Source organism: Acinonyx jubatus, chromosome A2 (genome assembly GCF_027475565.1).
Source record: "Acinonyx jubatus isolate Ajub_Pintada_27869175 chromosome A2, VMU_Ajub_asm_v1.0, whole genome shotgun sequence".
Classification (NCBI taxonomy): domain Eukaryota; kingdom Metazoa; phylum Chordata; class Mammalia; order Carnivora; family Felidae; genus Acinonyx; species Acinonyx jubatus.
The window spans coordinates 149,598,288-149,613,353 of NC_069383.1; the positions used below are offsets into that span (position 1 = coordinate 149,598,288).

Here is a 15,066-nt window from a genome sequence, read left to right on the forward strand (position 1 = left end):
CCCTCTGGGTGGTGGCCCAAGCACAGGGCCCCTCCCCACTCCTCTGTCTGTCCCTCATCCAGGTGAGAGGCTGAAAGGCCAAGAGGACAGCCTGGCCTCTGCAGTGGACGCCACCACCGAGCAAGAGGCCTGTGACTCTGACTGAGGCACGCCATGTCCCCTTGCCCCTGTCAGGCCTGTCCTGTGGGTGGGTAGTCTCGGGCAAGGGTGGGGCTCGGCGTGCTGTTACCTCCAGAGCCAAACCGCCCCGTCAGCCTGAAACCCCTGCCGTGGGGTGAGGTCAGCTCCTTGTCTCCTAAGTGGTCCCCGTCACCCCGACAGGGGCAGAGCTGACAGCAACCCTGTGGGCTTGGTGTGTCTGTACATATGTATGTATTTTGAACTTTCTTTTATCTCTAGAAATAGAAACAAGCAGACCTGTATGTGCGCCAGAAACCTGTCAATATATTCTGAGTCCTGGGGCGCTGTGGGTTTGGGCCCCAAGGCAAAGCAGAGGTGAAGCTTAGTATGAGTAAGTGCTGTGTTGGGCTGGGCATGTTGAGGCTGGAGGGGTGCAAAAGGCCCAGGCCTGACCTTCTGAGTCCAGAAGGTAGTCGTGTCAAAACCCACAGGTGACAGAGACCGAGTCTGAGAGAAGCCTCGCGGGCCTGGGCCTCACAGCAGTCTGTGGGACAGCGTGGAGGGGCTCCCACCCTGGTCCTCTGTGGACTCCCTCACAGTGTGAGAGAGGCTGGGGGTGTGGAGGGGGTGCACTGTGCCTGGCAAGGCTCCATTCTGGGCCGCTCCAGATTCCAGGCCCCTGGTGCTGTTCTCTCTCACGCTGCACAACCCCAGGCAGCCCTTCTCCCCACAACACAGTCGGAGCTAGACTGTGGCTTCTCTGGGACAGGGCCCCTGTATTGGGGAGGGTGGCTCACATAGACTAGGGTATCATAGCTTTGGTTTTGAGTGTGGTCATGGACCCTGGGTCCCCAGGGTCCTGGCATTAGGACCGTGAGCCTTCTCTGGAGCTGACTCTCCAGAGTGACTAGCTGGCCACAACTCCCGAGTCCAAGTACCTGTGGCCAGCTAGAATTTCATGACCAGAATGATTACACTCTTGAGTCTCCTTCAGGGTTTCCCCTTGAGCCTCCCACCCCCGCCCTGTGTCATTCCAGGGTGTCGTCCCCTCTGTGCTCAGTCGGAGGAACACATGGCCTGGCTCTGGCAGACAGTGCCAAGGACCCAGGTCATAGTGGTGGAGTGAGTGTGTGCACACAGAGACCAGCATGCTCATACAAAAAAGTAAATGCTTTCAGCTAAAAGTACGCAGCTACCCAAGGAAGGTAATTTGTGCAGAAAGGGAGCAGAAACTTGCAGGGATGATAGGGCTAAAGTGGCAGGTGGCTGGCTGAGCAGTGGGCAACCCAGCACTCTGGTTCCCACACCAGTGGGGGTTAGACATGCCCACAGGTGTCAGGTCTAAAGCCACACTCCTTCTGCATAGCAGCGTCTGGAGCTGGGCTTCCCTTCCTGGGAATAAAGGATAAGAAGGTGTCCCCGGCCCAGGACTGCTGTAGGAAGTGGGGCGCTCGTCCGTGACAGTGTGAGACTCACACGTGGTGACTGGCGGCTAGCTTCCCACCAGGACTAGAGTGTGGCCAGCCCCACAGAACAAGAGCCCCGAGTGCTGATGAGAAGTTTCCTTCTGCATTTACAGCTCTCTATGCCTATAGAAAACTGCCAGGCAGAGAGAGAGAGGAGAACAAAAACCATCACACACGATGGGCACTTAGACTCACATTACAAAATATGTGAGGAAATCCAACACCTTGAAGAATGGCTACCATCCCAACATGTGGAAGAATTTACACCCAAGGGAGCTGAAACAGTTACATCCTAACAGGCTTTTAAAATGAGTGTTTGTTTTATTACCACAGAGATAAAAGAGGGACTGAGCCCCATGTCTCAGGAACAGGGATTAGGCACGAGGAAGATCTGTTTAGAAATCTTGGAAACAAAGAATGTTTATGAAAATAAGCAGCGTGCGCGCGCACACACACACACACACACACACACACACACACACTCAGCAACTCACTGGAGGAACTAATAATAACAAAGAAGGAATTGATAAATTGGAAGGGAAAGCTGAAGCTCTAAAAGGTGGCAGAGAGAGAGAAAGAAGAGAGAGAGGGCGGGTTGAGAACCTTGACGTACTGCTCGATGGCCTTTAGTGGACAGGAGATGGAGAAAAGAAACCTGGAGACAGAAGGTACTTGAAGAAGGAATGGCTGACCACGTCTGTTTCTGGCATCACAGTAGAATAGTTGCCTGAAGTGATCCTCCCTTTGCAAACAGCTAAAAACACTAGGTAAATAAGTCATTACAACAAATACTTTTTAAATGCATCACTGATCTGGCAAGAAAGTCAGGAACACTCAAGCAAGTAGGTAAGAGAAGCAGCAGAATGCGGAAGACTGACCTTTGCCTTGAAGATATGTAACAAACCAGGTGAAACCAGTCTTGGTTTTGGGGGTCCTCGGTGCCTGGGGCTAAGATAACGCAATGCCTGTGCATAATGAGGGGCCTGGTAGGAGAGCCCTCCAGAAAGCTGGGGCCCCCAAGGGCAGCTCCGTCTGTGAACAAATAATAAATCTGCTGTCTTGGCATCCCAAAGGAAAACTGAACCTTGCCGCTGACTGAACTGAAAAAAGGTCTCCCTTGAGAACTGAGCTGGCCCTCGTGTGGGTTTGCTCATGAGAAACCTCCAGCCAAGAATATAAATGGCTCCAGAATGTGGTGGTCTCAGATGCTTGATAGAAATGCAAATCCTACCTGAATGAACCTTGATTCATTGCAGTCCTTAACGAACGCCTGTTGATAAAGTTCAGGAAAAGTGAGCAGCTTCTGGAAAAGGTCACCCACCAAATCTACTAGGAAACAAGGCACAAGAAGCAAAGGACATGGGCAGGGATGTGGTAGAATCAGACTTGCAAAGGATTCATACATTAGAATGACCAGGTAGATGATTTAAATGTTTAAAAATGATGCAAGAATTAAAAGACAGGCTTGAAAATAGGAACTGATTTGCCAAAAACCAAAGTGATGTTCTGGAAATAAAAATTATTATAGCAGTTAAAAGCCCTGCATCTGTGAATTAGAACTAAAGAAGCGGTTCATGTACAGGAAGCTAGGCCTGAAGAGGTCTTCCAGAATGTAGCAGGATAAACAGATTGATAAAACCTAAAACAAGAAGCTAAGAGAGATGGAGGACAGAGTAGGAAGAGCCGACATGATGTGTGATCAGAGTCCCAGGAGAGGAAAAAAAATACAAAAAATGGAGTGGAGGAAACACTTTTTTTAAATGACTGTGAACTTTTCAAAATCACCAGTCCACGGATTCAGCGAGGCCAGCAAATCTCAAGCAGGGCAGAAAAAAGAAACCCAACACTGAGATGTCCCATCTCTTGATGTGGATGGTGATTAATTAGGTATATTCACTTTATGACTATTCGTCGAACCACACACATATGATCTGTATGCTTTTTGTATGTGTGTTAAAGCTCAGTAGGCAAGTTTACTTAAAATGTTTTCTTGGATCAATCCTCCATCACTGTATACAAATTACAATCAAAACCCAGTGGCTTGAAACAAACCTTTACTACTGGATGGTTTCTGTGGGTCTGGAATGCAGGAGTAGCTCACCTGGGTAGTTCCAGCTTGGGGTCTCTTTAAGGTTGCAGTCAAGACATCCCCCAGAGCTGTAGCCACCCAAAAGTTTGGCCGAGGCTGGGGGGTATGCTTTCGTGATGGCTTCCACTCCCAGGAAGGCTCATGGAAGCATGCCGTGTGCACAAGTCCTTGCCACATGGATCTCTCTGGCAGGCTTGCCTGCGTGTTTGCGTGCTGTGGCAACTGGTTTTCCCCAGAGTGAGCGAGCCAAGACAGAGGCAAGTGGAAGCTTTAGAGCCTTTTATGACCTGGTCTTGGAAGTGATGTGCTGCCACATTATATTGTGAGGAGCAAGTCACTACATCCAGACCACACTCAAAGGAGAATTAGTTCCACCTCTGGAAGGGAGGTCTAAGGATCTGTGGATGTAGTTTAAAACCACTGCATACCCAGACACAGTGCAATAAGTTGGCAGAATGAAAAGAGCAGAAATGATGTTAAAATTAGAAAAGATTTATTCCCTTTTAATGAGCAAGACAGCAGATGTCTCAACCACAACCAGTGTTAACTGGGGAGATACCTTCTGGTATCTGTTAACTGGACGAAAAGAAATTGTCAACTTAAAATTCTATACCCAGAGAAAATATCTTACAAGTACAAGATAGTTTCAGACAAGCAAGCCCAGAGCATCTATTACCAGCAGACCCTCATGAAAAAAAAAATCGATTTTGGGGGTAATGAAAATATTCTACAGTGGATTATGGTGGTTGCACACATCTGGAAATACGCTAACAGCCATTGAATTATACACTATCAATGGGCAAATTGTATGAGGTGTATATTATATCTCAAGCTGTTGTTAAAAAATTAAATAGGGGTGCCTGGGCAGCTCAGGCAGTTAATCGTCCAACTTCAGCTCAGGTCATGATTTCATGGTCTGTGAGTTTGAGCCCCATGTTGGGCTTTATGCTGACATCTCTGACCCCGGAGCCTGCTTCTGATTCTGGGTGTCCCACTCTCTCTGCCCCTCCCCTGCTCATGCTCTGTCTCTCTCTCAAAAATGAATAAATGTTAAAAAAAAAAAAACTAAAAATGAAATAAATAAGCATTCTTAAAAAAAAAAAAGTTCTACAGGATGTCTTCAGATTGAAATGAGACTGGATCCCAGATGGAAAATCTGAGCTAGAAGTAGGAACAAAGAGAAAGAAGGTGGAACTCTAAATAGGTTATAAAATGAGAATGTTCCATGGAGTGAAAGTAAGACAAGGGCTACGAGAACATGTAACAGCAGTGGTAGGTACATACTCTTGATTGGAATTACAGCTCTCTACGAAGCTCACGGGTGAAGAGACAAAAGACTCAGACTCTGCTACACAGGCAGGCTGACATTTCTGCAGTGACCCTAACAATAGAACAAGAGTGTACCACTTCCAAAGCAGTTGTAACAAAACAAAACAAAACAAAAAAACAAAAAACAAACAAACAAAAAAAACTACCCAAAAGAAGGCAAAGAGAGAAAAGTGTGAGACAAGTAAATTAATCCAAAATACATCAGTGTACTAAACCACCTTATTTTTTTTAAACTCAGTCTGATGCTGTTTAAAAAAAAAAAGCTTAAACCCAAACCTAAACTCAAAGAAAGATGGAAAGTGAAAGGATTAGAAAAGCTCTATCAAGCCCAGAACCAACAAAGGTAGCTGGGGTAACATCAGACGTTCGGACAGAAGTGGTATTAGCTATGTGAATGTGCTGTGCAGCACTGGGGCTGTCACTTGCCGCCCAAAGGGTGCAACCACTTTGGAGAAGCGGAACACGTGTACAAGCTGTGAGCAGCAATTCCAGAAGTAGTGTCCTGGGGGACCTTGGCACGGGTGTGACGCTTGCAGGAGCGTCATTCATCACAGCGCATGTGCACACATCCACCACATTGAAACACATGTGTAATAAGCTGTGATTCGTCCGGTGGAAGACTCTGGCAATGAAGTGAGCTACAGCTACATGCGATGTCATGTCCCAGAAGAAAGGGAGTATGAGCCACTTCTGTGGTGTTACATAACAGGCAGTGAAACAATATACTCTCTAAGGGTACGCGTACGGAGGGTAAAGTGGGTGCAGAAAAGCAAGGTGACAGTCCTCAACACTAGGCTTGCAGTTCACTCCGGGAAGGAGCCCTCTGAGGTATTGATAATGTTCTTTAACTTGGCTTGAGTGGCAGGAATTCGTTTTAGTCTCTATCCGTTCGTTTTATATACTTTGTTGGTATATATTCTGTATGTCACATGCATACTTGTTTAAGGAGAGAGGTCTCCAGAATTCACAACCAAATTATTCGGTAAGTGTGAAATGGAATTTTTTTTTTTTTTTTTTTTTTTTTACTGTTTATTTTTTGAGAGAGAGGGACAGAGTGTGATCAGAGGAGGGGCAGAGGGAGAGGGAGACACAGAATCGGAAGCAGGCTCCAGGTTCTGAGCTGTCAGCACAGAGCCAGACGCGGGGCTTGAACTCGTGAACTTCAAGATCAGTCAGACGCTTAACCGACTGAGTCACCCAGGCACCCCAATTTTTTTCTTTTTTTAAGTAGGCTCCATGCTCAGCTTGGAGCCCAGTAAGGGGCTTGAACTCCCCCTGAGATCAAGACCTGAGCTGAGATCAAGGGTCGAACGCTCAACCACCTGAGCCACGCAGGCACCCCTGAAGTGCAGTTTTTTAATGACCACGTCTGCAATTTCACTACAATGGTCTGGGTTAGAACACTGGGGGTAAAGAGAAAAATCATACAAGCACACGGAAGATAAAACAACCTATGAATGAATGCATTGTGTTTTCATCAGTAGTAGATACTACAAGACAACATTTTCCTGAGTGCTGAGGAAACAAATGTCCATCTGCTTAATTATCGGACATAGCACCAGACAGACATTTTCGGGCTTCCAATACCAAGTGTTTACTCTGCACAGATCTTTGCTGGAAGAACTCGAAAGGAATGCTCTGTAGTGAGAGGAAGCATGGGAGGAGCTGGGAGAGCAGGAGAGAATCGGGACTACGTCTGGTGGACACTCACACACAGGATCTTCAACCAGGAGGCTTTGCTGTTCTTGTGTTAAGTCCATGGGGATGCGGTGGCTCCAGGGACATGGTTCCCCGTTGTCTCCCCAGCTGCCGTCCTTAGCTCCCCTAGGAGTCTTTGCACCACCGGGTTGCAACTACGGGCAGGAGGGGGAAGGGCAAGGGGCAAGCGAACTAAGGAAACTTTGGCTTCAAGCCCGGTCCACCAGGCTCGCCTTCACATCCACCAGCCATTACCATGTCCGATCCAGCCCGAACTGCAGACATGTGGGGAGTAAGGGTATTTTAAGCTGGGCACATTGCCACCGTGATTGGAATTGAGGTTCCATGAGAAAAGAAGAAGGGTAGAAAGAGTCCTGGGAAGGCAGCCAGCAGTGCCTGCCACAGGATGCAGGAAGAAGTGGTAAGCAGAGAAACTGGTAAACATTGCAAAAATCAATAATTGACTAACCTCCAGCAAGACTGACGAAGACACAAGTTACGAATATTCAGAAGGCAGCAAGGCTGTCACTACCGACCCCATAGACCTCAAAGAGACAATAAGGGGATACTGTAAATATCCACATCAATTTGAAAAGTTGCTGAAATGGACCAATTCCTTGAAAAGCACAAACTACCACAGCTCACCCAAGATGAAATAATTTGCATAGCTCTATACTAAGGATATTGAATTCCTGACTTAAAAAAACCCTGTAATCAAGATGGTGGTGTTGGTGGAAAGATAGGCACAGAGAACAGTGGGAAAGAGTAGGGAACTCAAGTAGCCCCAAACAAGTAACAGCTGACTGATTTGCTTTTTTTTTTTAAGTTTACTTATTTTGAGAGAGCATGTGTGCTCGGGGGAGGGACAGAAAGAGAGGGAGAGAGAGAATCCCAAGCAGGCTCTGCACTGTCAGCATGGAGCCCCACATGGGGCTCGAACCCAGGAACCGTGAGATCATGACCCGAGCCGAAGTCAGATGCGTAACCGGCTGAGCCACCCAGATGCCCCCCTAATTTTTTTTATTTTTTTTTTCAACGTTTTTTATTTATTTTTGGGACAGAGAGAGACAGAGCATGAACGGGGGAGGGGCAGAGAGAGAGGGAGACACAGAATCAGAAACAGGCTCCAGGCTCCGAGCCACCAGCCCAGAGCCTGATGCGGGGCTCGAACTCACGGACCACGAGATCGTGACCTGGCTGAAGTCGGAGGCTTAACCGACTGCGCCACCCAGGCGCCCCATCCCTAATTTTTAACAGAGGTGCAAAACGAGCTCAGTAGAGGCAAGATACTCTTCAGCAAATGGTGCTGGAGCGATTGGATCCCCACATGCCGAAGAAAGCCCCAACCTAAAGCCCAGTGGTTATTCTTAAAAACGTAAGTTCCAAAACTTAAAGTGGATCATAGGTGTAAACATAAAATGTAAAACTATAAAAGCTTTTAGGAGAAAACATTCAGGACCTAGAGCTCGGTGAAGAGTTCTTAGACACGAGACCCAGAAGCGCATTCATGAAGAAAAAAAATCGAAATTTGATTTAACTGAAACAGAAAGCTTTTATTTCAACAAAATCTGTTAAGGGGCGCCTGCGTGGCTCAGTCGGTTAAGCATCCGACTCCAGGTCAGGTCATGATCTCATGGATTGTGGGGTCGAGCCCTGTGTCGGGCTCTGTGCTGACAGCTCAGAGCCCGGAGCCTGCTTCACATTCTGTGTCTCCCTCTCTCTCTGCCCCTCTGTCCTTGTGCTCTCTTTCTCCCTCTCTCTCTCAAAAATAAATAAAAACTTTAAAAAAAAATGTTAAGAGAATGAAAAGCTACGGACTAAATTGCAGACCCTATATCTGCTAAAGGACTCCTATCTAGAATATATAAGGAACTCTCACAACAGAAGGAAGGAAGAGGGTATATAAATGGCAGATAAGCACAGGAGAGCATCATTGGCCGTTAAGGAAAAATGCAAATGAAGGCCATGATGAGCCATCATAACACACCTATTAGGATAGCTTAACTAAAAAAGAGTGCTGGGGCGCCTGGGTGGCTCAGCCGGATAAGCGTCCGACTCTTGGTTTCACTCAGGTCATGATCCCAGAGTTGTGTGATCGAGCCCTGCATCAGCAAGGTTCCAAAAAGAGTGCTGATACCAAATGCTGACAAGGCTGTAGAGAAGCTGAATCTTTCGTACATTGGTGGTGGCACTGTAAATGGTACAGTTACTCTGGAAAACAGTTTGGCAGTTTCTTAAGAAACTAACATACACTTCCTGTGTAACCCAGTAACCACGCTCCGCCTGGGCATTTATTCCAGAGAAATAAGGCCTGTCCACACAAATGTTCATAACAGCTTTATTTATAATCACCGAAAGCTAGAAAAAAGCCAAACCTCACAAGTATTAGTGGCTTATTGAATGCTAGATCATTTGAATTTGTTGTCCATCCAGGATATGTCACTTAAAAACAACAACAACAACAACAAAACAGCCCAGATCTCCAGTTTAATGGAGGTTTCCAAGTCATCAGATGAAGATCAAGGTCTTAGTATAACTCCCCATCCTTCATTTTGGAATTAAAATATTATGCAAAAAGGGGTGAAATAAGGATATGTGGTAATACATTTCTGACCTACGGCAGTGGATGAAGGCATTACTTCACTTGGTCCTGTACTTCGGGGAGTAACGGAATGGAAAATTAAGTAAGTTTTTATTCTATGAAAAAAAGAAATTAACCAACCACAAAATGTCCTGGTGCCTGGTTAAACTGGTGCATCCATACCATGGAATACTACTCAGCAGTAAAAAAGGAACAACAAACTTGATAAAAGTGAGTGGCTTGGATGAATCTCGGGGGCATTAATGCTGAGTGAAATATACATATATGCATCTATCTTATAAAAATCACATGCTGTACAATTCCCTATCTATAATATTCTTGAAGTGACAAAATCCTACACATAGGGAACAGATTTGTGGGTGCAAGGGTTTAGGAATGGTAAGGGGCAAGCGTGGCTGTATATGACAGGGTAGCTTGAGAGAGTGCCTAGTGGTGATAGAATAGTTCTTGGTCACACTGGTGATTATGCAAATCTATATATGTGGTAAAATGGGATGGAACTGTACACACACGTGCCAATGTCAGATTCCTGGTTTTGGTTTTGACATTATGCTATAGTTTCAGAAGATGTAGCCATCAGGGGAGACCGGGTGAACAGTACACAGGACTGTGGTGTACTATCTTTTTTTAACTTCCTCTGAATTTATATTCTGTCGAAAAGTTTTAAGATGTCTTTAGTGGTGAACAAAGAAAATGGTAACACATGTTAATAAATTGTGTGTTTTTTTTTTAAGAAGCACTTTAAAAATAAGACACAAGTTTTCTGGATCCACAGACTTGGTCATAGTGAATCTTGGCCTTGGTTGGAGGGGCAGGTTGGGGGCTCTCGGGCCCCAGCAGCCCCCGTATCACAGGACTGAGGGAATGACAGGTGGCAATGTCCACCTCTGTGCATGGAGGGAGCTCTGGTGTGCCCCTTGCTGCCCAGCTCATCAGGTACCTCCCCAGGACAGCCCTGACTGCCCTCCCAACACTTCATGCCCCTCCTGCTTGCAATCCTTGAGGACATCTTGCCGCTGGGTCATCTCTGGAGAGGTTATCGGGCCTGAGCTGCAACACCCCTTCCCCAGCAGAGGACAGGGGGATGAGGCCTGCTGGCCCAGAGACCCAGGCTTGGTGCCTCTAGGTAGGAAGGGCAGCAAGAGGATTGGGAGGAAGTTGGACCTGGGATTGCAGGGATGGGTCCCCGGGAGCTGGTACAGGGCCTATACCACAGTGAGGAATAGCCGACGGGGTCAGAGGGAGGCACAGCCCCTCAAGTTACGAGGGAAGATTCTGCCTAGCCCAGCAGGCTGCAGTCAAGAGTGTGAAGGCACCCAGTTTGGGCAAATCTAGTTCCGTGGAGTTGGCCTGGCCTTGCGGCCAAATCCCCTGTTGGGGTTCCACACTGCTGCTCACCAGCACTGCTAGTGTTCACACTGCTGGGCTCTAGTGTGAGATGTCTGCTCGCCTTCATCCAGGCATCCTCTCCGCGGGGCTCTGAGCCATGTCCAGGACCTGCTGCAAGGCCGCCCACCCTATAGGATCTGGGGATTCAGATCTGCTCCCTGAGTACCCACCTGGTGCTGGGCACTATTTCAGGGGCTGATTGTATGGCTGTGAATCCGATGATACCCTGTCCTCTAGGAGTTGACCTTCCTCCGGTGGTGGGAGCCAAACTCCCTCCCTTAGACCCGTCTGAAATTCCTCGCTTCCCCCAGAGCCCTCTGGCTAGGCATTAGTGGGGCATCGTAAGTGGTGAGATCTGGGGCCTCAAGGGCCCCGCAAGTCCACTCAGCCTGGAGACTGCGTGGACAAGTCTCCGGGCGGCCTTTATTTCCCCATCTTCACATGGCCACTGGGGGGCAGCAGAAGACATCAACCCGGGGCCCCTGAGAGGGCGTGTGGGTCAGCTCAGCCTGTTTTCCTGCTGCTCTGTGGGTCTTGTGTAATGCACATCTCGCCACCAGGGAAAGCAGTCCTTCCTTTCCCACAGGGGATATGTCACTTAAATGACCGATGTCCAAGATGGTCCCAAGAGTGGTGCTCTGTCGACCTGAAGCCCAGAACTGTGGGGGCCCGCTAGGAGAACAGCACCCCAGGCCCCCCGTCCACACCAGCCTTACTCAGGTTCCAGGCACCAGGCACCACAGCTCTAGGGGCCGCACCAGCCCTGTCAGGTCTCAGGCAGCCTCATTCCTCCTGGGGAAGGGTCTGCACCTGTGTGAGGCCCGCGTGTACAGAATACCCAGGGATGTGGGCCCTGTATAGTCTGGCTGGGAAAGGGACTCGCCTGGAAGGAAGGTCAGGGTCCCTTAGCCCCTGGGCCAGACCTCACATGGCATCCTCTGCCATCCTCTGAGCCGGTCCTGAGCATCTCTCGTTTGAAGCCAAGTTCCCAAGATGCCTGTCTTTGTCCCAGGGGCCATCTGGGCAGCACAGCCCTCACCTGATGGGCCTGGGTGGGCAGAAGTGGGTAACCCACAGAACGGGGTGCATGTGCATGCTAGGTCCTAAGGCTGCTTCCCTCCCCGGCTCAGGCCTGGCCTCAGGGCCTCTGGCAGCTGTGGGCTGGGCAGGGGTGTCCAGGCAGAGTTTCCCGGCCAGCCTGCCCCTTCTCTATGTATTTACTGGTTTTCTTTAAATGTTCCCATTACTCAGGCCTCTGGTCGGCACTGAGACAGAAATAAATCCCACAAGGCAGCCCAGCCAGAAGCTGGGAATCCAATTCCCCATCAAAGGCCGGAAGAGGCCCCTATGCAGAGCATGCCAGACCACAGTGGCCCACACACTCCACATGGCCACGAACACAGCCACGCACACCCCCCCCATGCGCACACACGTGCGTGCATTCACACACATATACCCCCACATGCACACGCAGGCACCCGCATGTCCCCCGTGCACTCAGATTGGCCTGATGCACACACTCATGCCTTCACACTTACCTGTTCACACAGACTGACCTCACACACACATATGCATTCACATGTACAGCCCCACATTGCAGACTCAGTCCAGGTACGTGCTCCCGGACAGCTGGGCTCGCACTCAGTTGTGACCGCACACTCTGGGGTCACAAACTGAGTCATCCTCAAGGTGCCGGTAGGCAGGTAAGTGGGGAGGGTGCGGAGGGCAGGAGGATGGGCACCCGTGTGTGGCGCTGGAGGAGAGCAGCCTCATGGGAGCACAGGCCCAAGGCTGCCAGGGCTTCTGAATTTTTAAGAGAAACTGAAAAGCTGAATTTTTATGTGAAATATCCTGATTTTTAAATGTTGGCCCAAGACGTTGAAAATATTGTAGGGGCCAAACCAAACACGTCTCTGGGCCAAATTCCACCCACAGGCGGCGTTCTCAGACCACAGGTCCACACAGACACACACACACAGACACACACGTATACACAGACATACACACAAATACAAATAGACACATAATACAGCCACGCAAATGGACACACACACACACACACACACACACAGATAGGTATCGTTTATATACAGATAGAACCACAAATTGACAATACAATTAAGACACAGCAGACACATATGGCTAGGCACATATATGAACAGGCACACACGTTTATAAATATACATACATAAATACTAATAAATACACAGACACATATGCACACACAAATACAAATAAACATAGACCCACACAAATATGTACACACATAACAGCCCCACAGCACATCCCTCTATCACTGATGGTGAGCTCGTTGGGGGCACCCAGCTGGCCAGTGTGGCCTCTGGGCGGGGCCAGAGTGTGGTTCCCATCAAGGCTGTCCCCGGACTGATAACATGCTGGGGTTGGACGGTTCCCAGGAGGGACCAGCTGCCTTGGGCTGCCAGGAGAGCACAGCGTGGGGAGCGGGAGGAGCAGGGGAAGGGCCTCGAATGCCAGCACCTGAAGCGTTTGCAGCCACAGGTGCTGGGTGGCCCCAGGCCAGGCCTCCCATGCCCGGAAGCCCATCCTCCCAGCCTCGCCTCGTCCCCTCCTCCTCCCCATTGGGAAGCAAAGCCAGCAGGAGCCCATGGGGGCTGCTCATCTGCACAGCTCCCCACCCCACCCCACCCCCAGCGGTTCCCTGGGAAGCTCACCTCTCTACCCCCACAAAGACTGCTGGGGGCCGGGGGGCCTGAACAGGAGGCACATCATTAATGCAGCTGCCTCCCTTCCCCCCACAGGTGGAGAGCTGAGGCCAGAAGGGAAGGTTGGAATCTGGTCTTCTGCCTCTTTTGCCTCTGAGACCCTGGCCCCCTTCCCCTCACCGCTCCCCCGGCCCTCAGACAGGAGGAGCTGCCCAGAATCCACACCCACCATCTCTTGGCCCCCACTGCCTGCAGGACTGTGATATACCGAAGGAGGGAACCAGTCACTGGGGATATCCTGGCCTTGTGTCCTGGGGGCCCACTGAGGAGTGGGACTACTGAATCCACACAGGCCTGGAGACCTGGACAGGGGCCTGACCACAGAAGAGAAGCTGAGGCTCAGAGAGGGAAGGCAGCTTGCCCGGGATCACACAGCGCACACCGGGAGCCAGCCAGGGTCCAGGCCCCTGCCTGGCTCTGGAGTCCCCTCCTCTGCCCGAGAGGAGGCTCTTCCGCCCCAGCCAAGGCTTGTTTCAGTTGGCCATGGTAGCCTCAGGCGGGGATCATTCTCCTGGAATTGGCTGAGGAGGCATGAGGTACAGGCAGCTGGACCCAGCCCAGCCTGTGTGCCGGAGCTGAGCGGCAAGCCCCACTGCTCCTGCCCCCCCGACGGACCCCCACAGCCAGACCTCTTCCATGAACCAAGGCAGAGGAGGACCTTGTCAGACCCCCGGGCAGGGTCACGGCCCCTCACACGCCATCAGAGCAGGGCTGTGTCCCCTTAAGACCCTCTAGGGCAGGGTCGTGTCCCTTCTGAACTTCCAGAGAACTCAGTCCCATTTCCCCTGTGTCCTGCCCCCTCCCACCTTCCCAGGGTGAGAGCAGAAGGATGTGGGCTCTCCCAGCCTGCCCGCTCCAGGTGGGCATGGGGGGCCTGCTCCATCCTGGTTCTCAACAGGCTTGCAGGCTGAGGGTGAGCAGGGCCGTCTCTTTGGTGCCCCTGGACCCCTAGGCCCCACTCTGAGCCGGGAGCTATGGTCTCACCCAGCCTAGAGGCCTGGCCTTGTGTTCCAGGGGGCCCTAAGAGGGTACCTTCCAATGTTCTTCAGAGGTCCCTGTCCCAGTCTGCCCGAAGGAACATAGGCCAGAGAGGGCAGGGCCTCTCCACACGCTCAGGACAGGTGGGAGCTGCAGGCAGCCTCGCTGGCCCAGCTCAGAGTTGATGGCAGCCCATGAGGTGCCAGCTGCTGTGGCCAAGGAGGCTGCGGAGCCGGGGTCTCCGTGCCCTCCCCCCTGCCTGCCTGCTCCCGGCTTGCCTGCTGTTTACGTGTTCCCTGCGGCTTGGCTGCGCTGGGAGGCCTTGAAGGGAGAAGTGACCACCTGGCTCCAGCCCCTGCTCAAGGCAAACAGGGTCCTGACTGCCTGCCAGGCCCACTGAGGGCTCCCACTTCCTCTGCCAACACCTGGATGGCCCAGGCGCTGCTCAAGGGCCTCTCTGAGTGGGAAGCCCGGCCCTGGCCCAGGGGCTCTGGGTCTGAGAGAGGAGGGTCCTGGCCTAGGGGCTTGGACTGGTATAAGGTCCAGTCCGGTCCTGGACATCCCAGGAATGGTTCCCAGTCTAAAGGGGAAGGCCTGGCTCTGTCCTGGGGTAGGGGTGTGGGGGTATATAGTCTGAGGAGCACAGCCCTG

At 50.6% G+C, this 15,066-nt stretch overlaps 1 protein-coding gene across 2 annotated transcripts in view; it reads left to right on the plus strand.

Annotated features, from left to right (window-relative positions):
* CCDC12 (coiled-coil domain containing 12) overlaps positions 1 to 435 on the plus strand; it is a 53,628-nt gene extending 53,193 nt beyond the window's left edge. For both annotated transcript variants that reach the window (XM_015065516.3, XM_053219526.1), the window contains exon 7: positions 63 to 435. In XM_015065516.3, the coding sequence (XP_014921002.1) occupies positions 63 to 145 (83 nt within the window). In that variant the 3' untranslated portion in view covers positions 146 to 435. The remainder of the gene's footprint in view (positions 1 to 62) is intronic.
* The last annotated feature ends 14,631 nt before the right edge of the window (positions 436 to 15,066 follow it).